This window comes from Lates calcarifer, unplaced genomic scaffold (assembly GCF_001640805.2).
Source record: "Lates calcarifer isolate ASB-BC8 unplaced genomic scaffold, TLL_Latcal_v3 scaffold_20_43, whole genome shotgun sequence".
Classification (NCBI taxonomy): Eukaryota; Metazoa; Chordata; class Actinopteri; family Centropomidae; genus Lates; species Lates calcarifer.
Window position 1 is genome coordinate 563,408 of NW_026118149.1, and position 23,593 is coordinate 587,000.

The window sequence follows — 23,593 nt, forward strand, 5'->3', positions numbered from 1 at the left end:
TTCAGGTTATATTTTGATAGATTTGCAAAGAGTCAAATGATGTAGCATGAACCCAGGACTTTTGGGGCCTGTTTTGTCCTGTTGACGATCGAACCTCGAATGTCAGAATCTAAATCTAATTGTGACTTGTTTCTGATTCCTGATTATGTTTAAAGGTCTGGTCTCAGCTGTTGACCTGATGGAGAGTCAGAGTTTATTCAGAGAAACAGCTGCAGGTAGAAACAACAGGGAACAAAAGTTTGTTTTAAAATTGACTGGAACGGGTTTTATTTTGAAGGATTTGACAGGATGTGTGGTGTTTTATTTTGGCAGACTTGATTCGGTTGTCTCGTGCCTGTCTGTGTGCGGTGAAGCAGCGCGAGCGGCTCAGCTGTTTAAACCTCAGACGGTTTGAGTCCGGGTCCGGGTCTTTGCTTCACAATAAAAACTGGTCTAAACAGATGCTGGATCCAGACTCGGAGCTCATTACCGCAGGTTTACTTTTCTCTAACTTCTCCCGGAGTTTTCCCGGTATTTTCCCGGAGTTTTGTCCTCAGAGGAATGTGACTGTGGAGCCTGAAGGTCGCTGACAGACCCGCACGTCCACGGTTCTCCTCCTGGGTTGTTCCCCGCCGTTGAACCGGACAGAGAACCGGACCGACCGGTATCACCCGTCCGGTCCCGGTGACGGTGCTTGGAGCGGATCCACAGACCGGGTTAAAATGCCGGGGATGAGGGGACTCGTCCTCCTGAGTCTCTGTCTGAACCTCCACACGGGCCGGGCCTTCCCCAACAAGCTGCCCGACCTGAGCAGCGAGCCGCCCGGCCTGCCCTCCTTCATGGACCCGCTGCTGGACTACGACCTCCTGGACGAGGAGCTGGGGGGCGGCGGGGGGCGGAGCTGGAACGGGACCGGTGGGGCTGTGCGCTGCGGGCCGTGTGAGCCGGACCTGTGCCCGGAGACCCGCGGCTGCCGGGCCGGGCTGGTGCTGGACTCCTGCGGCTGCTGTAAGGAGTGCGGAAACCTGGAGGGCCAGGCCTGCGACCCGGGGGACCGGAGCGTCTACTACGGGCTCTGCGGGACCGGGCTGCGGTGTCAGGCGGACCCACGGCCCGCAGCAGCAGCAGGAGGAGGAGAGGAGGATGAAGAGGAGGAGGTGTGTGTGTGTGAGGAGCAGGAGGCGGTGTGTGGCAGCGATGGGACAACATACATGAACACGTGCCAGTTCAGAGAGGCCGCCTTCTCCAGACCAGAGCTCAAGATCAGAGGGAGGGGGCCCTGCAAGACCGGTAGGACACACCTGTCTGTTTACCTGTGTCACCTATCTCTGTCCATCACGTGTCTGTCTGTAGATTCTTCTCTGATGATGATAAGTTCACATGTTTTCAGTTTAATCCATCATGAACAGGATGAGAGAGATTTAGCTGTTGTCAGGTCACTTTAACGGTTTAAATCCCCGGTCTGATCCTCAGAATATTTCACCTGATCCCTCAGAAAGTCAAACACAACCAGGAAGTAAAAACCTTTATGTAGCCACAGCCAATGGAGATCATGTGATGCTTTAATTTGTATTGAAACAACACAGAGATCCAGCAGCAGCCAGGTTAAATGGAGGGAAGATGGCTCAGGTCTCAGGTCAGAGGTCATCATGTCTCTGTAGCTGACAGATGGAAGAGGAGGACTGATGGACGACTGAAACTGAGGACTGTTTGAACACACAGCTCAATAAGATGCTGTGGTCGGAGACCCGCCTGGATCCCACTGCTGAAACAGAGATTTCAAAGAGACTGACTTGCTGCACAAAACCATGTCATACGTCATTTGTGCAGCAGCTACGTCTTCTTGTTAAGCAACACCTAGTGGCCGCACTAATTAGGACATCTATGATGTAGATGTAGCATAAAGAGGGAAAAAGTTGAGGTTGATGGATCGGTCAAACAAGGACCGGACCTTCAGGACCAGAGACTTGAGCCCAGTTCCTTTTTGAACCTGATTCTTATTGTTGTTTCTGTCACAAACTTTTAGCCAAACCAGGACCTTTTCCTCAAACTACCCAAACAGAAACTGTTTCATAACATTAACTCTGTGTTGAGGCTCTGGTACGGTCTTGTGGATCGTATCTGATGAGAGGTCGTCCTGTGAACAGATGAGACCAAGACAGAGCTTTGAATCTGAAGACCACCTAAGGGTTTCCAGCAGGACAGGGTCTTTCATCAGGACAATGACATGAAAAATACTCTGGAGAGAACCCAGAAGTGGTTTAAGACGAAGCTCTGTAGAGTTCTGAGGTGGTCAGCAGAGTCCAGATCTGCATCCTGTAGACCACCTGCAGCTGGGACCTGAGAGACCTAGAGCCAAAGAAGAGTGGAGTAAGAAACTCATTCCTGGTGACAGGAAGAGACTGATTTCAGTCTTTGTCTCCAAAAGTTGAAGGTTGCCCAGTCCAGTTGTGGAGGATGATACCAGACCTCAGAGGAAGGTGACCTGATCAGAAAACTGACTGATGAATCTTTTGACTCAGTTTTAAAGCGAAACGTCCTCGTGTGTCCAGTTTTCGGTTTCCCTTCATTTTAATCTGATAATCTGTCTGTCCTCACTCTGTCCTCGGTCTGTCCTCACTCTGTCCTCTGTCTGTCCTCACTCTGTCCTCGCTCTGTCCTCGGTCTGTCCTCTGTCTGTCCTCACTCTGTCCTCACTCTGTCCTCGGTCTGTCCTCACTCTGTCCTCGCTCTGTCCTCGGTCTGTCCTCTGTCTGTCCTCACTCTGTCCTCTGTCTGTCCTCACTCTGTCCTCACTCTGTCCTCTGTCTGTCCTCACTCTGTCCTCAGTCTGTCCTCGGTCTGTCCTCGGTCTGTCCTCACTCTGTCCTCTGCCTGTCCTCGGTCTGTCCTCCCTCTGTCCTCACTCAGCTCGGCTCAGTCGGCAGGAAACAAACCCCAGGAAACATGGCAGAGAAAAACCCAGGTCTGCAGAACTGCTGTCTGTGTTTCCAGATGAGTTCAGGTCTCCGGGTTTTTCATGTGAAATATCTGAAAGACGTCAGTGGATTCTAATCCTCAGGATAAATGTCAGATTATTGTTTCTGTAAAGTAAACTCAGATTGGTTATTCCTTCTCTGATCAGTCATGTTGCTCTCCTTCAGTGTGTCAGTAATCAGATTACAAAGTTCCTGCAGGTTTTAGAGGAACCAGGTGGTGTGTAGTTCAGGGAGCCTGGGAGAACAGAGTGTTCCCAGCAGCAGAGACTGAGCCTGGATCAGTCCTGAGCGCTGAATAAACACACAGAGGAAACCTGATCATCAGGCTGTTTTATAAACGTGGACTCGGCGAGACCCCGAGTCCTGATGGAGGTGATCGGGTCTGACTGTGACCCCCCTGTTCAGACGGGGAACCCCACCTTCTCTGTGCTCTGTTCTAACAAACAGCCAGTGTCTGAACAGGAACACTACAACAGTGTTACAGTCCTCCACCTCCTCCACCTCTCTGCTGCTGTCTCACCTCCTGCTCTGACTCTGTTTTGAACCTGGGTCGGATTTTCCATCTTTCTGGCTGTAGATGATTGATAGAGACAATCACCTATTGATCAGGAACCATGAACAGCTGTAAACTAACATCAGAGTCCGTCCACTGACAGACTCAGATCGTTCTCCTCAGAGTCTGACATGATGAGAGGATTCCTCCAGAAACAGAGCTTTTTATTAAAGAGGAAGATCCAGAAACATCTCTATATATCTCTACCAGACTCCACTGATGAAAACAGGGATTTAACAGGAGCTGCTGGAATACCACTGCCTCCATCTGTTAGTGTGTTTAAAAACACTGATAGATGATTCAAACACCCAGAAAAAAGCTTCCAGGATATTGGTCCCGTTGGACAAACTCAGAGCCGTGTCACTTTAATGAAAGGCTGTGTTTGTGGTGGCAGAGAATCTGAAATATTTTTATTCTGAGAACTGGGAGCGTGACGGCTCAGACCGACAGGAAAACCAGGTTTATTCTGGGTCGCAGAGTCAGTGTGAACAGGGACGAGAGACACTATAATCATATGAGAGAGAGAGAGAGGGTACAACCACAGTGTGTCCTGAAGAGAGAGAGGATTTTCCTGTGTCCTGAAGGTCACACTGCTCACTCCATTAAAAGTGAGGAATGTGCTGACGTTTTGATTCAGGGATGAAGTGGCTGTAAAAACGATGTGTGTGTGATATGATGTGAATAATCAGATGCTCACACTCTCAGTGTCTCCGTTAACTCCAAACCTGTGGGAGAAAAGAAAATCTCCACAGTGAAGTCCGAATAATTCCAGAAAAGAAACAAGTCAAAACTCTTCAACCGCTGATTTATTTTGGAAATAAAAGGAATTTCACAACAAATACAACGATAAAATCAGAATTTTCAACATCAACATTTTTTAACTAGAGAAGAAATTAAATCTGAAAAATGTAATATTAAAAGAATAAAGAGAAACATATAGACAAATCTAATCATCAGGTCATCATCACACACATTTTCATTCCACACTGTGACTCCTGTGTTCAGCTCAGTAAAATCCCTGTTTCTGACAATGGAGTCTGGTAGAGATATATAGAGATGTGTCTGGTTAAACTAAAAGGATCTGACTCTCTGTAGGAATCCTATCATCATGTTGTCAGACTCTGAGGAGAACGAGCTGAGGTCAGGACAAACATCTCACCCTGATGACCATAGAGAACTCCTGGTTCAGGAACCAGCTCCTGGATCTGTGTCACCTTCACCTGCTGCAGACATGAGGTGGAGTGGATCGAACAACAGTCAACATGTCCATTAACATTCAACAGTTGTGTTCATGTAGGAAAAGTACAGGACAAATGTCTGGAACAGACACAGCCGACATTTAAACAACAATCAAACATCATCAACACTCAGCTGAGGCCAAACCAACCTTTTGCAGAATAAATGTTTACATGTAAAGACAGATAACTCTGTTCCATCCTGGTTTTGGGTGTAAATGATTGATCAGGACTAAAGTCTGGACTCAGTGTTGATCAGGAACAAGTGTTTACTCTGATGTAAACCAGAGACGTTTTCATTTCATCATCTGATAAACATCACAGCTGATCTGAGCCTGTCAGAGGGAAAAACCAGAGCATCGGTTCCTGATCAATACAGATCAATACAAAACAGAGTCAGACTGTCGCTGTCTGTTGACACTGATGAATCCAGATTCTCTCACTGACGTATTTGTGTGTTTACACCAGGCTGAAGCTGGTTTCTGTCACACTGTGTTTTGATGAATGTGTCTCTGGTTTCGTCGGGGACGTGTATGTTACCTGCAGCTACCTTCAGACCTGCTGCAGGTATAACCCCTGAGTGAACCTCCTGTCTGTCTGTGTCAGTCCCCATCATTAAGGTTCCCCCTCAGAGTCAGGTCAACGGGACCGGCAGCAGTCTGGTGTTTCTCTGCGAGGTATTTGCATTTCCAATGGCCCTGGTGGAGTGGAGGAAGGAGGGCCGAGACGTCATCCTGCCCGGGGACGACCCCCACATCTCTGTCCAGGTACAGGTGGAAGCCGTTAGCCTAGCTCTGGTAACAGAGAACAGAAGTCTGACTTCCTGTCTCTGTCCGTCTCACAGTCTCGGGGCGGTCCTATGAAATTCGAGCTCTCCAGTTGGCTGCAGATTGAGGGGGCGGAGCCAGGGGACTCAGGGACCTATCGCTGCATTGCTCGTAACAACCTGGGATCCGTCTCCGCCTCGGCTGTACTGGGAATACTGGGAGCAGGTGAGACCGGAGTTTCAGATCGTCTGTCTTCGTGAAATCTCAGTAACACCTTGAGGGAATTTCCTCAAATCTGGTACAGACGTTCACCTGGACCCGAGGATGAAGGAGTCAATTTTATTGGTCAAAGGTCAAAGGTTTTGTTTGATGAAACTAACACACCTGTGTCTCTGTCAGAGGAGCTGTCGTCCTACCTGGCCAACAGCGTCTCAGAGATGAAGCAGCTGATGGACACCACAGACTACGACGAGGACTTCTACTGACTCCCCCCATGTGACATCACTTCCTGTCTCCTCTCACGGCAGAGACAGTAAACACACCATCACTCAGCTGATGGACTTCACAGACATTTTGTTGGCAGAGGGACAGGTTCTGCTTCAGGCCAGTTTGTTTCCAGTGAATGAAATATCAAAGTTTTGATAATATTTGTATCAGTGTATCTTCTCATTACTCTGACCATCACACAGGAGGGTGACAGGGAGGCGGAGTCTCCTGTCAGCTCTGTCAGTGTGAAACTTTATGATTCTAAATAAATGTAAAACAACAAACAGCTGTTTCACTTTATTCATCAGATATGTGAATTAATATTAAATCAGTTCATTTTCAGACTGAAACAACCACCTCACCGTCTCCTGGTGGATCAGTGGACACAGCTGATGGACGCCACAGACTACGACTCAGAGATGACGTTATATTGCCGTTAAGAAGACGCCTCATTGAGCTGTTTTTGATCGACTTAAACTCTGGACAGTTTTTAGTCTTCAGAAACGTTAGTTGATAAAACCTTTGTGACTCGAGTCCCAGGGAATTTTCACACCTGAAACTCTGATACAAGCTTTATGTTTTTGTCCCATTTGATTCGTTGGTTTCGGTGTCACGGTGCAGTCCTCAGCCTGTAGGTGTAGTGTTATCCGATCTTTGTGTTTCCACCAGGTGTTTTAATGCGTTCTCACTTGTCTTTGTTTCTGTAGGAACTGTCCAGTTTAGCTCGGACCGCTCTGTCAACACTAAACACCAACAAACATCTGGTTTCCTGAGGCTCCGGGTGACGAGAATCTAACGTTTCTACCAGTCACTGTGATTGTTAGAGCTTCTTTACGTCTTCATCGGGTCAGAGAGCTGCTGATGAGAGGAGAGCTCAGTGGAGGTCAGAGGTCAGGTTGTGTTTACAGCTAAGATCTGATTACAACATGTTTACACCTTACCAGGTCTAAGAGATTTAAACCTTATTGTCCTGAAGGAAATTTGTCTCAACACTTTCTTCATGCTGTTGAAAAGACAAATATCTTCTCTTAAGTACAGCATGAGGTTAATGAGACTTTAGTTAGGTTCTGGTTTAAAACTTTGATGGACTGAAGAGTTCTGGACCTGGACTGGTTGGTGGAGGAAGAGAAAACTTTGAATTTCCTGTTTCCTCTCAGGTCTTTTATGTGCAAACTGAGAATGCACACAAGACAAACCTCAGACAAACATCTATGCAGAAGCTGAAGTCTCTGATGTTTAGTCCAGAACCACCGGCAGACCCAGATTCTCCCACAAAGATTAACAAGGTGAACCCCCTGACCTGAGGCTGACCTGAGTTTAAATCACATCGTGTAGAATATAAAGATGATGCTGCAGGAGCCTGAGCTGTCAGACAGCAGGACCTCCTAAAAACCATCCAGATTTAGACCACAGGAAGTCAGAACTCTCCTCAGAGAGGAATGAAATCCTCTCAGTCCGTCTGTCTGTCTGTGTTTCCATTCAGAGGAAACTGAAGCAACATGTGGTGAATCCATTAACCAACAGAGTTTCAGCTCTGACAGACCGGATACTCAGCTTCAGACCCACTTTACATGTCAGATGTAAAGTGACATGTAAAGCTAACTCACTTACTCTAACATACAGTGATTGTTGTTAGAGAAAGTGAGTTGGCTGCAACCCTGTGTTTTTACTCTTCACTGAGTGTCTCCGTTAACAGCAGCTCAATGAGCTGTGATCAGCTCCTGTTTGCAGTGAACTCACGGATGTTCAGATCTCACTGGATCACTGTGATCCTGAAGGAGAGTTAAAAACAGGAGGATTCTGAATGAAGTTCTACAGCCTCTGTTTTCTGAGCTTTATTCTGGATGGACATCAGAGATCATGGTCTCCTCAGGGAGTGGAAGTCGCTCTGAATCACATCAACATGAGTTTCATGTGTGTGAGTTCAGCTCTGACTCGAGTTATGACTCTGAGGAGGAGGACGATCAGGATTTTTGATGCAAATCACAGAAAATTTGATGCTCATTTTTTAAAGGTTCCTGCTCCGACTGACTGCGACTGTGCTTGTGGAGCAGAGGTCGAACTACAGTAATAACACAAACACACTAACAGATGGAGGCAGCAGTTTATTTGTTGTCAGCTCTGAACAAACAGAGGATTTTTTTTTCTTCACTGAGAAATTTTTTCCACTCAGAATGAAAAACACATTTTACTGTGAAAAGATGTCAGAGACTCAAATCAATAACAGACACACACTTTATATGATGGTGTGTGTGTGTGTGTGTGTGTGTGTGTTACATTCCAGGCTGTTGGAAACAGTTTTACTGTACAGACGGTAAAGAAGCAGACCTCCAGCTTTAAAGGAGCAGTTCAACATGTTTCGCTGTAGTCCCACTTCTATAGAGATGCACAGACCATAATACTTTTTATGGTCACTGAACACCACTCATTTACACACATAATAATAATAACTAATAACTGCATCATCTGATATGAATTCACCTCTGTCCCTGGACTCGTTCTATGGCATGACGATAAGAGAAATAATATTTTATTGTTTTTATATTTTATTATTATTGATATGTGTGGATATCTTCAGACTGACATTCTGCTGCTCTCTGTGTTTATTTCATTAAAGCTTCATTTAAAGAAAGAGCAGGTGTGAAAATGTTAGAGTGAACCTGTAATGAGAGTATCTGCCGCTGTAGTGAACACCACGCCGATGTTTTCCCATCATCCCTGCAGCTGCTCTGTGTGTCTGCTCAGTGAATCCAGGAAATACCAACAGATTCACTGCAACCTGCAAATAACTTCCAGACCTCATCAGCCAATCACAGCTCTCCCCTGGAGCCTGGAAACAGCGGGAAAACAACACATTATTTATTTACCTCTTATCATTCACACGATGCACATTAATGAGCATCACTGTAAATATAATGTTGGTGTTTTATTTCTGTATTTTGTTTGACATAAGAAGCTGCAGTTCCTCAGGTGGCCGCAGTTCCTCCTCCCCGCCGGCAGGGGGCGACAGAGCGGCTCAGACTCAAACAGCCAGTCCAGTCTGTGTTTACATGTAGCTGAGCTAGCTTTAGCTTCTGCTGAGCGGTAAGATGGGCTGAGTTAAACTGCTGTTAGATTAAAATCTGTCTTTACTCTAATATCAACTCTGTCTTTGATGTTTACTGAAGAACCAGTAAAGTCAGCCTCTGTTCGGCGCTTTATCTTGCTAACGTTAGCCAGACCACGTGACGAGCGAGAGCTCTGTTAGAAACCTGCGAAGTAAAAGTTTGTTTGATTATCAGCACAGTTACATCCGTTATATAACATGAATTAAACAATTTTAGGAATCGAAAAATACCAGTATTACATTCGGTTCAGATGTGTGTGTCTGTGTGTGTCCAAACATGTTCAGTTTTGTTTGGTTTTAGGCGAAAGTCGTCGCCTGAGACTGAGGCACTAGTCACATAGCTGCTTTTAAAAAGCCGTCATATCTTAACGGAGTTCTTAATGGTTGTTTATAAAGTTAACAGGTGTGTTTGTTTGCAGTAAATGTTATATTGTCACTGAAATGGTGGAGTTTATCTTTCACAGACTCATGTAGCTGTGGTTTGAACTCTAACAGTGGATTATTACTGTTACTTAAAGTTAGATTTTTGATGTTGTTTACAGAACTGTCATTAAGAGAGTGACAGTGTCAGTGCTGGTGAACAGGGGTCAGAGGTCAACGGGTCCAGGCTCCACCATGGTTAAACAGCAGCGCAGGACAGACAGGTGAGAGCAGGTTCACATCTTCAAAGCTCCAGTGTGAAACATTTACAGGATCTATGGTCAGAGGTGGACTACAATCTCCAACAACATGTTTGTTTGTTTGTGTGTAATCACCTAAAACTGATCATCGTTGTGTTTTCATTCTCTCAGAATGAGCACTTTTGGTTTTTTGTCCTGACTTTCAGATGTTTGGAGTTGACTTCTGTCCATCTGTGATTTTAACACTTAATAACGACTGTGAGAGATTTTAGATTTTAGTTGATGCCATTTTGGCCCCTGGTGGCCACCGTAGACTCTCCGACACGCTCGGTGTTCAGTCAGCTGCAGTCTGCCTTCTCACCACTAGGTCTCACTTCATCTGTAGCTTTACCTGGATGTTACTGACAGGTCAAAACATTTTCTCTTTCAGACCAGATCAGAAACCAGTTTACCTTATCTGGACCAGATCAAGAGGGAGAGTGTAAAGACCTGGTCCAGTCTGATCTGGATTTCACTGGTTTGACTGTGATGCAGTATCTCAACATGTTTTCTCTCCTGTTACCTGTTGCAGGTGTTTCATACCTGCTGCAGGTAACACCGTGGCGCAGGTTCGATTCCCGGTTGGCCCCATTCAGAGGAGACAGCCTCCACCACACCAGGTAGATAAAACAAACCTCCTCACTGCCACCGCTCGTCTGCTGACATGGATCAATTTCACTTTATTTATTTGTTTTTTTTTGGTCAGGTGTCAGGCAGGAAGTGGGTGGGCTCAGGGACAGGAAGTGCAGACGGCCGACAGCACTGCGGCAGCTCTACCACCACAGAAGAAGAGAGAAGAGGTGAAGGTGGAGACCCGGGACCTGACGGAGGTTCAGGAGAGACAAAGAGGGCAAGACTGGACGGGTCAGTCAGAGGCTTTTTGGATTCAGAGCTCAGTTTATTTCTGTCATGGTGCCCCCTGGCGGCTGCAGTGGTCACTACACAGGATGTCTGCAGGCCTGGAAAAGTCTGGAAAAGCAGTGAATTCAGTTTCTGTGTGTAGAGATGTAAAACAGCCCAGTGGTCGGAGAGAAAACAAAACAGAAAATGCTAAAACTAAAAGAATATTTCTCTGTGTTTCCCACAGAGCGGAGGAGGCTGCAGCTCAGGTGTCGGGGTCATGTGATCAGCCAGCAGCTGAGAGCAGCTCTGCAGGAGGTGTGTTTATCTCAGAGCAACACGATCCTCTGCTCCTGGATGGGACGAAGATTACAGTGTAATGTGTGTTTGTTATCAGATGGTGTTTTGGCCAGAGTTCCTCCTCCTGACCAGCAGGGGTCAGCAGAGCTCAGTGAGGACAGCAGAACAGCTGAGGTGATGAAACGATCTGACGCTCAGACTGATTGTGATGAGTCCTCGTTAGAGCTGCAAAATTTTCAATTTTTTACACAGCAGCTAGCTAGCCGCTAAATCAGATATGCCAAATGTAAGCTAGCTAACACTATGTCATTGACAGTTTAAGAGGCTGTGACGCAGCTTCTTCAGAATTTTTTTCTTCTGTTGACATTCATGTTTTTGTTGTTGTTCACTGAAAGAATCGATTTAAGGTCTTTTCACAGATAAAGTCAAAGTGTCGTCGTTTAAATGTGGGTTAGTTTGCAGCAGGTCTGTCTCTGACTACACAACAGGATTATATCTCTGATTGAATCACCTCAGTTTAATCTTGTGAATTCTAGCTAATTCCCATGGAAAGTTTCTGGAAACTGACTGAACCCTCGTCCTCGTCCATGAATGTTGGTGGATGTGTTGTGGTGTTTTCTGTGTGTAGCTGCAGAGCGTGGGGTCACTGAAGGTCACCATCCAGCAGAGCAGTGAGAGCAGAGAGTTCGGACAGACGGACAGGACAGCAGACAGACAGACAGGTGGACTCCACTGTCACGTCTGTAACCTCACCTGTCGCTCTCTGCAGGTGAGAAACCTACAGTGATCAGTTTATTAGGAACACCAAACTGTGCTCTGCACTCAACGTTCCTGTCTGTGTCGTCCAGGTGTTTCATGAACACATGTCAGGAGCAGAACACGTGAAGAAACTGCAGGAGATCACACACTCCATCTGCCTCAACACACACACACTGCAGGACAGGTACACACACACACACCTACGACTCACTGCTGATCTGGATCCAGACTCTCTCAGTCCTGTTCTCCTGTCGTCCTCCAGGGGGCGTCAGCCTGACGCGCGGCGCTGGTGCGACACCTGTCAGACTCACTTCAGCGGTGATGTCATCATCCACCGACGGACAAAACAACACAAGGTGAGAGACAGCGCTGATGACATCACAGCCATCGCTGGGTTTTAATTGGTCAATTATGTTTTGTCAGGAAGAAATTAGTGAAGAGTGAGGTGAGGCATAGTTAAGCTAAGCTAAGCTAAGTGGAGTGGAGTGGAGTGGAGTGAAGTGAAGTGAAGTGAGGTGGAGTGGAGTGAAGTGGAGTGGAGTGGAGTGAAGTGGAGTGAAGTGGAGTGGAGTGAAGTATAGTGGAGTGGAGTGAAGTGAAGTGAAGTGAAGTGGAGTGGAGTGAAGTGAAGTGGAGTGGAGTGAAGTGGAGTGGAGTGAAGTGAAGTGAAGTGGAGTGGAGTGGAGTGAAGTGGAGTGGAGTGGAGTGAAGTGAAGTGAAGTGGAGTGGAGTGAAGTATAGTGGAGTGGAGTGGAGTGAAGTGAAGTGAAGTGGAGTGAAGTATAGTGGAGTGAAGTGAAGTGGAGTGGAGTGGAGTGAAGTGAAGTGGAGTGGAGTGAAGTGAAGTGGAGTGAAGTGGAGTGGAGTGAAGTATAGTGGAGTGAAGTGAAGTGGAGTGGAGTGAAGTGAAGTGGAGTGAAGTGGAGTGAAGTGGAGTGGAGTGAAGTGAAGTGAAGTGGAGTGAAGTGGAGTGGAGTGAAGTATAGTGGAGTGAAGTGAAGTGGAGTGAAGTGAAGTGAAGTGAAGTGAAGTGGAGTGGAGTGAAGTATAGTGGAGTGAAGTGAAGTGGAGTGGAGTGAAGTGAAGTGGAGTGAAGTGGAGTGGAGTGAAGTATAGTGGAGTGGAGTGGAGTGGAGTGGAGTGAAGTGAAAGTGGAGTGGAGTGAAGTGAGTGGAGTGGAGTGAAGTGAAGTGAAGTGAGTGGAGTGAAGTGTGAGTGGAGTGAAGTGAAGTGAAGTGGAGTGAAGTGGTGAGTGAAGTGAAGTGGAGTGAGTGGAGTGAAGTGAAGTGGAGTGGAGTGAAGTGAAGTGGAGTGAAGTGGAGTGGAGTGGAGTGAAGTGAGTGGAGTGGAGTGAAGTGGAGTGAAGTGAGTGAAGTGAAGTGGAGTGAGTGAAGTGAAGTGAGTGAAGTGGAGTGAGTGGAGTGGAGTGAAGTGAAGTGGAGTGAAGTGTGAGTGAGTGAGTGAAGTGAAGTGAAGTGAAGTGAAGTGAAGTGAAGTGTGAGTGAGTGAGTGGAGTGAAGTGAAGTGGAGTGTGAGTGGAGTGAAGTGAGTGGAGTGGAGTGGAGTGGAGTGAGTGGAGTGAAGTGAAGTGGAGTGAAGTGAAGTGAAGTGAGTGGAGTGAAGTGAAAGTGAAGTGGAGTGGAGTGAAGTAGTAGTGAGTGAAGTGGAGTGGAGTGAAGTGAAGTGAAGTGGAGTGGAGTGGAAGTGAAGTGGAGTGGAGTGAGTGAAGTGAAGTGAAGTGGAGTGGAGTGAAGTAGTGGAGTGGAGTGGAGTGAGTGGAGTGAAGTGAAGTGAGTGAAGTGTGGAGTGAAGTGAAGTGGAGTGAGTGGAGTGAAGTGAAGTGGAGTGGAGTGAAGTGAAGTGGAGTGAAGTGGAGTGGAGTGAAGTGAAGTGAAGTGGAGTGGAGTGAAGTGTGGAGTGGAGTGGAGTGAAGTGAAGTGAAGTGAGTGAAGTATAGTGGAGTGAAGTGAAGTGGAGTGGAGTGGAGTGAAGTGAGTGAGTGAAGTGAAGTGGAGTGAAGTGGAGTGGAGTGAAGTGTGGAGTGGAGTGAAGTGAAGTGGAGTGGAGTGAAGTGAAGTGGAGTGAAGTGAGTGAAGTGAGTGAGTGAAGTGAAGTGGAGTGAGTGGAGTGGAGTGAAGTGTGGAGTGAGAGTGAAGTGAAGTGAAGTGAAGTGAAGTGGAGTGGAGTGAAGTATAGTGGAGTGAAGTGAAGTGGAGTGGAGTGAAGTGAAGTGGAGTGAAGTGGAGTGAAGTGGAGTGGAGTGAAGTATAGTGGAGTGGAGTGAAGTGAAGTGGAGTGAAGTGAAGTGAAGTGAAGTGGAGTGAAGTGGAGTGGAGTGAAGTGAAGTGAAGTGGAGTGAAGTATAGTGGAGTGGAGTGAAGTGAAGTGGAGTGAAGTGAAGTGAAGTGAAGTGGAGTGGAGTGAAGTATAGTGGAGTGAAGTGAAGTGGAGTGGAGTGAAGTGAAGTGGAGTGAAGTGGAGTGGAGTGAAGTATAGTGGAGTGGAGTGGAGTGGAGTGGAGTGAAGTGAAGTGAAGTGGAGTGAAGTGAAGTGAGCTGCAGCAGAGAGGTTCGTGATATTAACTGGTGGACGTTTATAGAGTAGAACCCAGTGAAGGCTCAGGTTCAGCTTTAGTTTTATTTCAGCTGATACAGAGCTGAATCACAGCAGTTTACTTTCCTCTGTTGACGTCTCTCTGATCCAGATGTGTAAGCAGCTGTGTCGTCCCTTCTGTCCGGTCTGTAAACGTCACTTCAGGACTCCCAGGAAGTTTGTGGAGCACATGAAGTCTCCAGAGCACAAGCAGCAGGTCAGCAGGGGGCGCCACGGAGTCACACAACCGACCAATCACAGAGAAAGGTCAGAGGTCAGAAACTTACAGGAAGGGGTCGGACACAGAGTTTGATTCGCTGTCCGTCTCCTCCCAGGTGCACCTGCAGGAGGCGCAGGAGGAGGAGCTGATCACTGTGGATGCTGTCGGCTGCTTCGAGGGAGAGGAGGAAGAGGAGGAGGAGGAGGAGGAGGAAGCAGACGTAGCTAATGATGAAGAAGACGAGGATGATGTAGGAAAAGAGGCAGCACAGGAGAAAGTGTCAGAGGTACAGCCTGGATCTTAATTTCAAACTTACATCAGTCCACCAATCAGGTGCTCAGGTGCCGTCTGCAGGTCCTGGAAAAGTCTGGAAAGTATTTGAAGTGTTAAGTGATGCTTTCTAAACTGTGTGTGTTGTGTTGCAGACTGACTCAGAGGAATACGACCCCCACACCACATATGGTACGATCCTGTGTTACAGGAGGAGGAGGTGATGTTAAAGTGACGGAGCTTTGTCGCCCCCCGGTGAACGTCTGCTGAAACTGATAATAGATGCAGAAATGAAAAAGATTTAGAATAAGTCTCAGTCTGTCTCTGTCTCCACAGGAAGCAGTTTTGTGGTTCCTGTGTCTGGTTTCCTGTGTCGACTCTGCAACAAGTTTTTCCACAGAGAGACCACAGCGTTACACACACACTGCAGGACACGCACACACTACCTCCACCTGCAGGTAAAACACACACACACACACACACACACACACACAGATACACACAGCTGAGTGTGTGTTGTTTTGTGTTTCAGAGCCACAGAGCTCAGAGGACAAACAGTGAAGGAAGGACGAGGAGAGAGGAGGACACACCTGCTCCCACCTGACCATATCCCACCATGCATCTGTGTCTCCAGGTGATGGACTGATGATGATGTCATCCTGCCGTCTGATGCACTTGAAGCACAAAACACTGGAAAATAATTAAACCATTAAAGCTCATGAGGTTTAAACAGATTGACTCACAGAGTGTGTTTGTGGCTGATCTGTCCATCGCTGACATCTGGTGGTCGTCAGAGGAACTGCAGCTCAGCATCCAACTGCAGGTTTTAAGAAATCTTGAATTCAGCTTCCTCTAAAAAAAAAAGGCTTTAGAAGGTTTTGAAAAGGTCACAGGTCTGATCATCAGCTCCACGTGGACAGGTCAAGATTTTAGCCAAAACTTAACAGCTGAACAGCCATAGCTAACATTAGCATTAGCAGCTGTTCACTGACCAAGAGCCTCAGCCTTCCTTGTGTCCACAAGACAAAAGAGCTTAGAATTCATCCGCTACGCTACAGTAAGTCCCTAAAGGAACGTGATGAGACAGGCCAGGGCTAGCTGGTTAGCATGCTAACTTCAGTAGAAGAAGAAGTGATAGAACCAGAACATTGGTGTTGGTTTCCACCTCTGGAAACAGCTGTTAGTGAGAAAAGGAATGACGTTTGATGCTGAACTCACGACTGGTGAGTATATAGCTGCTAATGTTAACGTTAGCTATGTAGCAATAGCAAAAACTTGCATATAGCTGCTTTAAATTAAGCCGTTGTTTTTTAACTGGTTAATCCATACATCAGTTTTTCCTGCTTATCTTGGTCCATGTTGAGCAGATTTTATTGTATATACATGTAAATATATTCTATTCTTGGTTCTGGTTCCACATCACTGTGAAACTGGTTTTAAGAGTCCAAGTTAAATGAATTAAATGTGGCATTTTACATTTCTATAAACTCTTCATGTGAAGAGGCTAAAACCAACAATATATTTAACCCTGTGCTGTGACTGTGTTTTATTTTTTATTTTTCATTTTGTTTTTGTCGCATTAAGAAAATGATAAACTGGTTTTCTTTCAGTTCTCACATTTTCAGACATATTTCACAAAAATATTAATGAGAGGCTTTATTTATAAACTATAGCACCATTTAAACCAATGTTACAACAAAAGACAAACTACAGCATCGTTAAATATTCCAAGAGATTCAGTCTGTGATAAAAATAAAAGGACAGAATCTGATTCTGTTGTTTTTTCTGCTACAAAAAAATGAAACAATTCATCTGTTATAGAAATGTTTAATTTAATGTTAATGTTGATTTAATGAAGTAAGAACATGAGTCACTTCTGATGAGTAATTATAATATTTTATTAGTCTGAAAAATGAAAATATTCCTAAATACTTTTCAGACTCAAGACAGTCCACGTGGCATGTTTTACCCAGCGGGGCCCACAGGGGGCGCCCTCCCGTTCCTCGCAGAGGATTGTGGGTCGGAGGCAACGGCGAAGCATCATCATCATCATCATCATCCCACCGGGACTGTAACGCCGTTTGTCCGCGCTGAAGTGCCTTAACAGCGGAGAGAGATGGGACACGGAGACCTGATGAGCCAGGCGGAGGATGTGGCGGACCAGGTGAGCTCCTCTCTCCGGGAAACACGCTCCCTGAGCCGGCCACAGGCAGGGCAGGGAGTCGGGCAGGCGGCGGCGGTCTGGATATCCTCCGCTGCTTCCGACTTCCATTCAGAAGTCTGTCAGATTAAAGCAGCTTCGTTCACTCTTCACATTAACCACAGTGATGTGGCGGTAAATTCGGCTCAGAAACTGTTCACTCAAACTGCACTTTGTTCCAGTAAAAGTCAACTTTTTAAACTTTGAAGCAGAAGTGCGCTCTGCAGCACAGCGGAGTTTGGCGGAGGCAGAATATGGGTGTAGCAGGAAAGTACTCCAGAAAAAGATATCAGAAATAGGTTTATAATCAAGTTCCTTGTTTGCCGAGGTGATGAGTGGCTCCTAGTGATGTGTTCAGGACCCGCAGCTGTTTTCTACCAGCTGAGAATGTCGACGGAGAAGAAAGAAACTTAAAAATCACGGATTCTTCTACGGAATCTGGTGTGACGTCCGCTGCATGAAGGAGAACAGGAAATGATCCGGTTCTACTTTTCTCAGAGAAACTAAAATAACTTTTTTTCTTTGTCGTTGATTTCAAAGCAGATGTTTTTACTGTGAAACGCCTCAAAAACATCTGAAGTAAAGAAAAGAGTTTGGGAACAAAAGCAAAGCCAGTGTGGTTGTGTTGAGTTGTGGTCAGTTACACGTATGCCGACAGAAGGGGGGGGGGGTCGCTGTGAACCTGAGGTCTTCAGTTAGCTGTTACCCGCTGTGAGTCACCGCCAACCAGCAAGTAAGTCCTAAATTGACAGATTTCTGAATGGAGGCTGGTGCGGAAGTTAGCGGCTTTAAAGGTTAATCTTCCGACACGGAAATGATATAAAAATGAATCTAAGAGCGACGTATTGATAATTTGTTCCTGACAGTCGTTAGTTTGAATCCGTTTAACAAACTGCAGCTGCTGCAGCTTAAACAGGAAGCAGTTTGATGAGGACGGTGAATGTGCCACATCCACAGACTGAACAGACTGAACAGAGCTCATCAGTCACATAAACAACATGTGTCACTCACAACCACACTTCCCTGTTTGTCCCTGTTCAGCAGCAGTGTGTATGGACACATTAATCAATGAGTCCATTCATTGATCACAGGTCAAACAATCAGCAGCTTGTCTTTTTAAAGTTGAGAATGTGCTGCTGTTCATCAGTAAACTGAATATTTCCAGGTTCAGACGTGTGATGACTCATATTGTGAATGATCAGCTGATCGATTGATTATCATGGATCAGTTCCGTCAGGGTCTTTCAGTCTGTGTCCATGGTCATCATCCTGTCTCTGACGTCTCTTTAGTTCAGATGATGAACTTTTCATTTCATCTGTAAAACATCACCTTGTGTGAATCAGGCTGTTCCTCACCCCCTCCACCCCCCCTCTGCTCTAGTTCCTCCGGGTCACCAAACACTACCTCCCCCACGTGGCCCGGCTCTGCCTGGTCAGCACCTTCCTGGAGGACGGGGTGAGGATGTGGTTCCAGTGGGGGGAGCAGAGCGAGTACATCGACTCCACCTGGAACTGCGGACGCTTCCTCGCCAACACCTTCGTCCTGATCAACCTGCTGGGACAGCTGGGTAACGCTCCGACTCCCAACACGTAGGAAACATTAAAGTCTCTGTTTTCCGTGTTTCTGTAACGTCTCTCTCTGCAGGAGGCTGTGTGCTGATCCTCAGCAGAAACTTTGTTCAGAACGCCTGTTTCGCTCTGTTCGGGATCATCGCCATGCAGGTACAGAAAACAAACACACCCGACAGACTCAGACTGTTCTTCTCAGTGTCTGACAACATGATGACAGGATTCCTACAGAGACAGAGCTTTTTATTAAAGAGGAAGATCCTTTCAGTTTAACCAGGAACATCTCTATATATCTCTACCAGACTCCATTGATAAAAACAGGGATTTAACCAGGAGCTGCTGGAATCCCACTGCCTCCATCTGTCATTTTGTATTTGTACAAACTTTATTTATTTCTTGTAACTGGACAAAAGGTAAAGTTTCCTGTTGCTGTGTGTGCTGTTATTGTGTCCTCCCCTGCAGACTGTGGCCTACAGCATCCTGTGGGACCTCAAGTTCTTAATGAGGTGAGTCTGCGACCTTTGACCTGTGATCAGCTGACACACAGAGAAGACAACAACATCCTCTGTCTGTAGATTCAGAGACTTTACTGTTGAAACAGCAGAGACATGAATCTGAAAGTTAAATTTATGGTTTTTAAATGGAAGTTTTGTACTTGGGCTGTAAACCTGAGGTGACTGTGAAAACTAACTGATGTTTGACAGATTAAAGTTGAACCAGTGCTGACTCTCCTCCTCCCCCCTCCTCTCTGTAGGAACCTGGCGTTGGGGGGAGGTCTCCTCCTCCTCCTGGCTGAGTGCAGGGGGGAGGCTCGCAGCGTGTTCGCGGGAGTCCCCTCCCTCGGTCATCAGAGTTCTCCAAAGCACCTCCTGCAGCTCGGAGGTCGAGTCCTCCTCGTCCTCATGTTCATGACGCTGCTGCACTTTGACCTCAGCCTGTTCAGTGTGAGTCTACACAACACAACACAACAACGACGTGAAGCGACACGACACAAGATAATGCAAAGAAACGAAACACAACATAATGCCACACAAAGCGACGCAGAATAATGACAAGTCCTTTCTGAATGTTTGTCTCTGCACCAAAGTGTTGGACAAACAGCTGTCACTGAACACATCGCTGGTGCGTTCAAGGTGCCCTCAAGCTGCGTTGGCAGAAAACCCCTTTTCAATCAGTAGTTCGGGGGCTGGTTCAGAGCCGGTGCCTGATCTTAGACCAGTTCTTTGCCAGTTCTTCAGCCACAGAACAAACTCTCAGATACGAAAACTGATCATTCTCCTGAACGTGACATCTCAGTGACAGCTTCAGTCGGACTCGAGGACGATCTGGTTAGATTTTGACGATCAAAGGTCAAAGGTTACGGTGACTGCACAAACACATGTTCATACAGTAATGGTGGAAAAACACGACCATGAGGAGGAAATTCTAGTTAGGAAATTAGGGCTGTGCGAGTTGACAAAACCTCGTATCCCGATAACAATGTATGAGGCTCTTTTCTCGTTCGTAAACTCTCTCCCGACTCTTTGACGTGGTTCTTGTGTAGGTGGTAGAGGAGGTTCATGGTGTTTGAGTCTGTTGTTGGGACCGGTTCTGGTCCGTGTCAGACTTTTCGAAACCAAACCACGTCCATGTTACAGAGGTAGACCCTCGTTTACAAACCAGCTCCTGGATTTGTCTCGGATGGTCCTTCTTCTTCTGTCTGCGGCCATGTGGTGGAGTGAATGCGAACCGTTGTCCAGATGTTGTTGTTGTCGTACTTGGTACTAGCGTTGTTGGGAGAGCAGAGGCATAAACAGCTCTTAGAAAGTTCCCAAATTGAACAAAGTCCGATCTGGCAGTAGCACCAGAACCAGAACTTGGTTGCCACTCACAACCCTTTTGTAAACTACTGACCTGTTGTTCAGATCCTGCAGAACCTGGTGGGCACAGCGCTGATGGTCCTGGTGGCTGTGGGCTTCAAGACGAAGCTGGCGGCTCTGACTCTGGTGGCCTGGCTGCTCTGCATCAACTTCACCTTCAACGCCTTCTGGACCATCCCGTCGTACAAACCCATGCACGACTTCCTCAAGTACGACTTCTTCCAGACCACGTCGGTGATCGGAGGCCTGCTGCTGGTGGTGGCCCTGGGGCCCGGGGGGGTCTCTATGGATGAGAAGAAGAAGGAGTGGTGAGGGGGGAGGAGGAGGAGGAGGAGGAGGAGGAGGGGTGACACTGGGAGGAAGAACTGATGCTAAAAAGAGCAGGAGGAGGAAGAAAAGACTGATGAAAGATAAGTCAGTGTAACATCTGTTTATTCTGTTTCTTCACTCAACCTGGAAAATTAAAAACATTCAAGGTTTCATTTTTCTGTTTTTATGGATCAGAATCCAGCTTTAAAGTGACGCTCCTAATCAGATGATGTTGAAGTGAAGTGCTTCAACCCTGAAGATCAACAGTCAGAACAGAGTCTTGTGCAGTGAAAACACAGCGCCCTTCCTGCAGAAGAGGACAGGTTATAAAGTTTGATGGCTGCTGGTAGAAAAGACTTCCTGTGGCGTTCTGTGCTGGTCCTTGCTGGTCTCAGTTGACCACTGAAGGTGCTCCGGTATGCTTGAGTCTGTTAGCGTCAGCTGCCTTTACCCCCGACTGACTGCAGTTGTGGACGTATTTTTTAGGATGTTTGTGGGACAGTTTGAGGTCCTGTTGGGGAGGAGGGCAGTCTGTGATGCCTTCATTCACGGTGCAAAAGCTCTGAAAAATCAATCCTTTCGATTTTTCAGATTCATTGTGTGTAAGAAGTACTCACAGAGAACAGGTTCAAGAGAATTTGATCAAATCTGACTCTTTGAATCTTTTAAAGTTTGTCTGGATCAAAAATACCTGCTCGTTCTGTCTGGTTTATATCCAGAAACTTTACTGAATAAAATGATTTCGTTGTTTGTCGTTGAAATCAGACCCAGAGAGTTCAGAGTGATGCTGAACTGTAGATCAGTTAAAAAGACTTTGCTCATCTCTGATATCCAGGAAACTGACGCAAATATCAAGAATCAGAAACACAGTTTGGTGTTTGTTACAGCCACAGCACTTCCTGCTCCGGAAGAAGAGGATCATGGGTAATAAGCACTGTTGGGCTGTGTTTCAGTCGGAGGTTTTTATTTTCTCCTCATGAAAACCACTGAACCGCTCAAACTGAGAGCAACAACAGAGTTAATGACCACTCCTGCCTGCAGGGGGCGCTGCTGCTCTGTGAAGCGTTAAAAGATGAAAAAAGAAACAAAGAAATCTTGAATGATTTTTGATCATTTTTCCAGATGAAGCAGACTCACCTCCTTCTCTCTCTCTCTATTTATTTCCATTTTCACACTCTTCTCCCTCCTTTTGTGTTCAGAGCAACCAATCACCTTGATGTGTGTGTGTGTGTGTGTTTGTGTGTGTTGTATGAATGTGTTTTATAACATTGTGTGATTTTTACAGACAGAAACATGTCATCCTCCTCCATCACTTCACATCTAAAACATCAGAAATCTGCTTTTTGTTTTTGTTTTTAAGAGACTGTAATAACTGAAATTGTCCAGCAGGTGGGAGGAGTTTACTTGTAGGTGGGAGGAGTTTACCTGTAGGTGGGAGGAGTTTACTTGTAGGTGGGAGGAGTTTACCTGCTGCAGCTGCTTCATTATTCGTCTGTTTCACGCACAAACCAAACATGTTTCTGAAGTTTTAAAATCAGATTTTATTTTCTGTCTCGTCTGTGACAAAGTGAAATAATTTTCTATGACGTGTTTTTGTAGAAGATGTTTAATAAATCAGTTCAGCATTGTCAAGTGTTTTTCTCTGTTTATTTCTCCAACTGTGAACATGGTGGATAAGTAATGTTTTATATGTTAATGGACCAGGTCTGGATCCCCCCCCATCAGAACCTCCTGCAGACAGTGTCACCACCCACACGGGCTGCACACAGGTCGAAACCAAGCGCCACACTTCAGCTAAACTCAGGCAAAGTAAAAAGCATGTAGCCTCTGTTAGCGTTAGCCTCGACCCTCAGGTAAATTAAAGCGGCTGCTGTTCAGGCTGCAGCAGATGGACACTGAAAATGGGTCGACAACACACACACACACACACACACACACACACACACATACTGTTACAGCTGCTGCTTTGTGGAGAAATCAATAACTCATAATTGTGTTGTGTTCAGGTGCTGCCCTTGGCTGCAGGTAATTAGAGGCCCCAGACAAAACCCAGCGGTCACTGTGTGTGTGTGTGTGTGTGAAGGACCTCTCCTGCTCTAAGTGAATATTGAACTCTTCTTCTCTGAGTGTTTTCTCCTCTCTGCTCCGTCTCTTTCTCTCCAGGAAACGAGAGCAGAACAAACCAGGACGACTCTTTAAATCCTGTGAATGAAACGTCTCAGACGTCGTTCACACCTGACATTTACCTGAACTCATCAGCAGCTCTCTGAGCTGATGCAGATGTAGAGACAGAAGCTCCAGCAGCGACTGGTAGAAACGTTAGATTCAGGAAACCAGATGTTTGTCAGAGACTGAAACGTTTATTGGACCTTTTGACAAAATACAAAAGAATGCTGTTTGAATCGTTTAGATATCTGCCTCCCTACCTGTCTGTCTGTCTGTCTGTCTGTGTATCTATGCTCACCAGCCACTTTATCAGGTACACCTGTTCAACTGCTCATTAACATTCATTAAGTCCTGTAGACCTGCTGAGCCTCAGACTGAACAAAGGTGAGTTCAGTGGTTTGATGGTGTTGAGGACATTTTCTTGGGGCCCTTTGCACCAACTGAGCGTTGTTGAATGATGCTGAGTTCACTGTCCTCAGACAGTCACTAGTCAGTCCAACAGACCTGCAGCAGCTGTTTGATGCTTCAGGTCAGTATGAACCAAACCAACCATCAGTGTAGATTTATCTATAGTTGTATATTTGGATCATGTTTGATACGTCAGGAGTTTGAGTTGATTTTAGGAACAAAAACAAACATTGATCATTGAATTTAGAATATTTTGATTGTTTTTTTTTTTTGTAACTGCACCTCAGGTGAATCAACAGGAGGATGTTTGATGTTAATGATTAATGATGAGGAAAATCG

The 23,593-nt window shown here is 46.1% G+C and overlaps 3 protein-coding genes across 3 annotated transcripts; all 3 read left to right on the plus strand.

The window, feature by feature from the left end:
- The first annotated feature begins 213 nt into the window (after nt 1-213).
- On the plus strand, nt 214-6,282 carry kazald3 (Kazal-type serine peptidase inhibitor domain 3). Its single transcript, XM_018692708.2, has 4 exons — nt 214-1,269; nt 5,352-5,512; nt 5,590-5,737; nt 5,912-6,282. Exons 1-4 carry the CDS (start codon nt 702-704, stop codon nt 5,995-5,997), a joined length of 963 nt encoding a protein of 320 aa, XP_018548224.1. The 5' UTR covers nt 214-701; the 3' UTR covers nt 5,998-6,282.
- A 2,686-nt stretch (nt 6,283-8,968) lies between these two features.
- Nucleotides 8,969-15,476, plus strand: ciz1b (cdkn1a interacting zinc finger protein 1b). The gene is made up of 14 exons (XM_018693487.2): nt 8,969-9,082; nt 9,647-9,748; nt 10,296-10,383; nt 10,470-10,627; nt 10,851-10,921; nt 11,001-11,077; nt 11,532-11,672; nt 11,752-11,846; nt 11,925-12,018; nt 14,367-14,471; nt 14,590-14,760; nt 14,900-14,936; nt 15,081-15,202; nt 15,277-15,476. The coding sequence occupies exons 2-14, from the start codon at nt 9,720-9,722 to the stop codon at nt 15,346-15,348; spliced, it is 1,260 nt and encodes a 419-aa protein (XP_018549003.1). The 5' UTR covers nt 8,969-9,082; nt 9,647-9,719; the 3' UTR covers nt 15,349-15,476.
- A 1,141-nt stretch (nt 15,477-16,617) lies between these two features.
- surf4l (surfeit 4, like) lies at nt 16,618-22,312 on the plus strand. Its single transcript, XM_018693500.2, has 6 exons — nt 16,618-16,908; nt 18,325-18,511; nt 18,589-18,665; nt 18,975-19,018; nt 19,267-19,456; nt 20,417-22,312. The coding sequence occupies exons 1-6, from the start codon at nt 16,861-16,863 to the stop codon at nt 20,681-20,683; spliced, it is 813 nt and encodes a 270-aa protein (XP_018549016.1). The 5' UTR covers nt 16,618-16,860; the 3' UTR covers nt 20,684-22,312.
- Nucleotides 22,313-23,593: the final 1,281 nt, after the last annotated feature.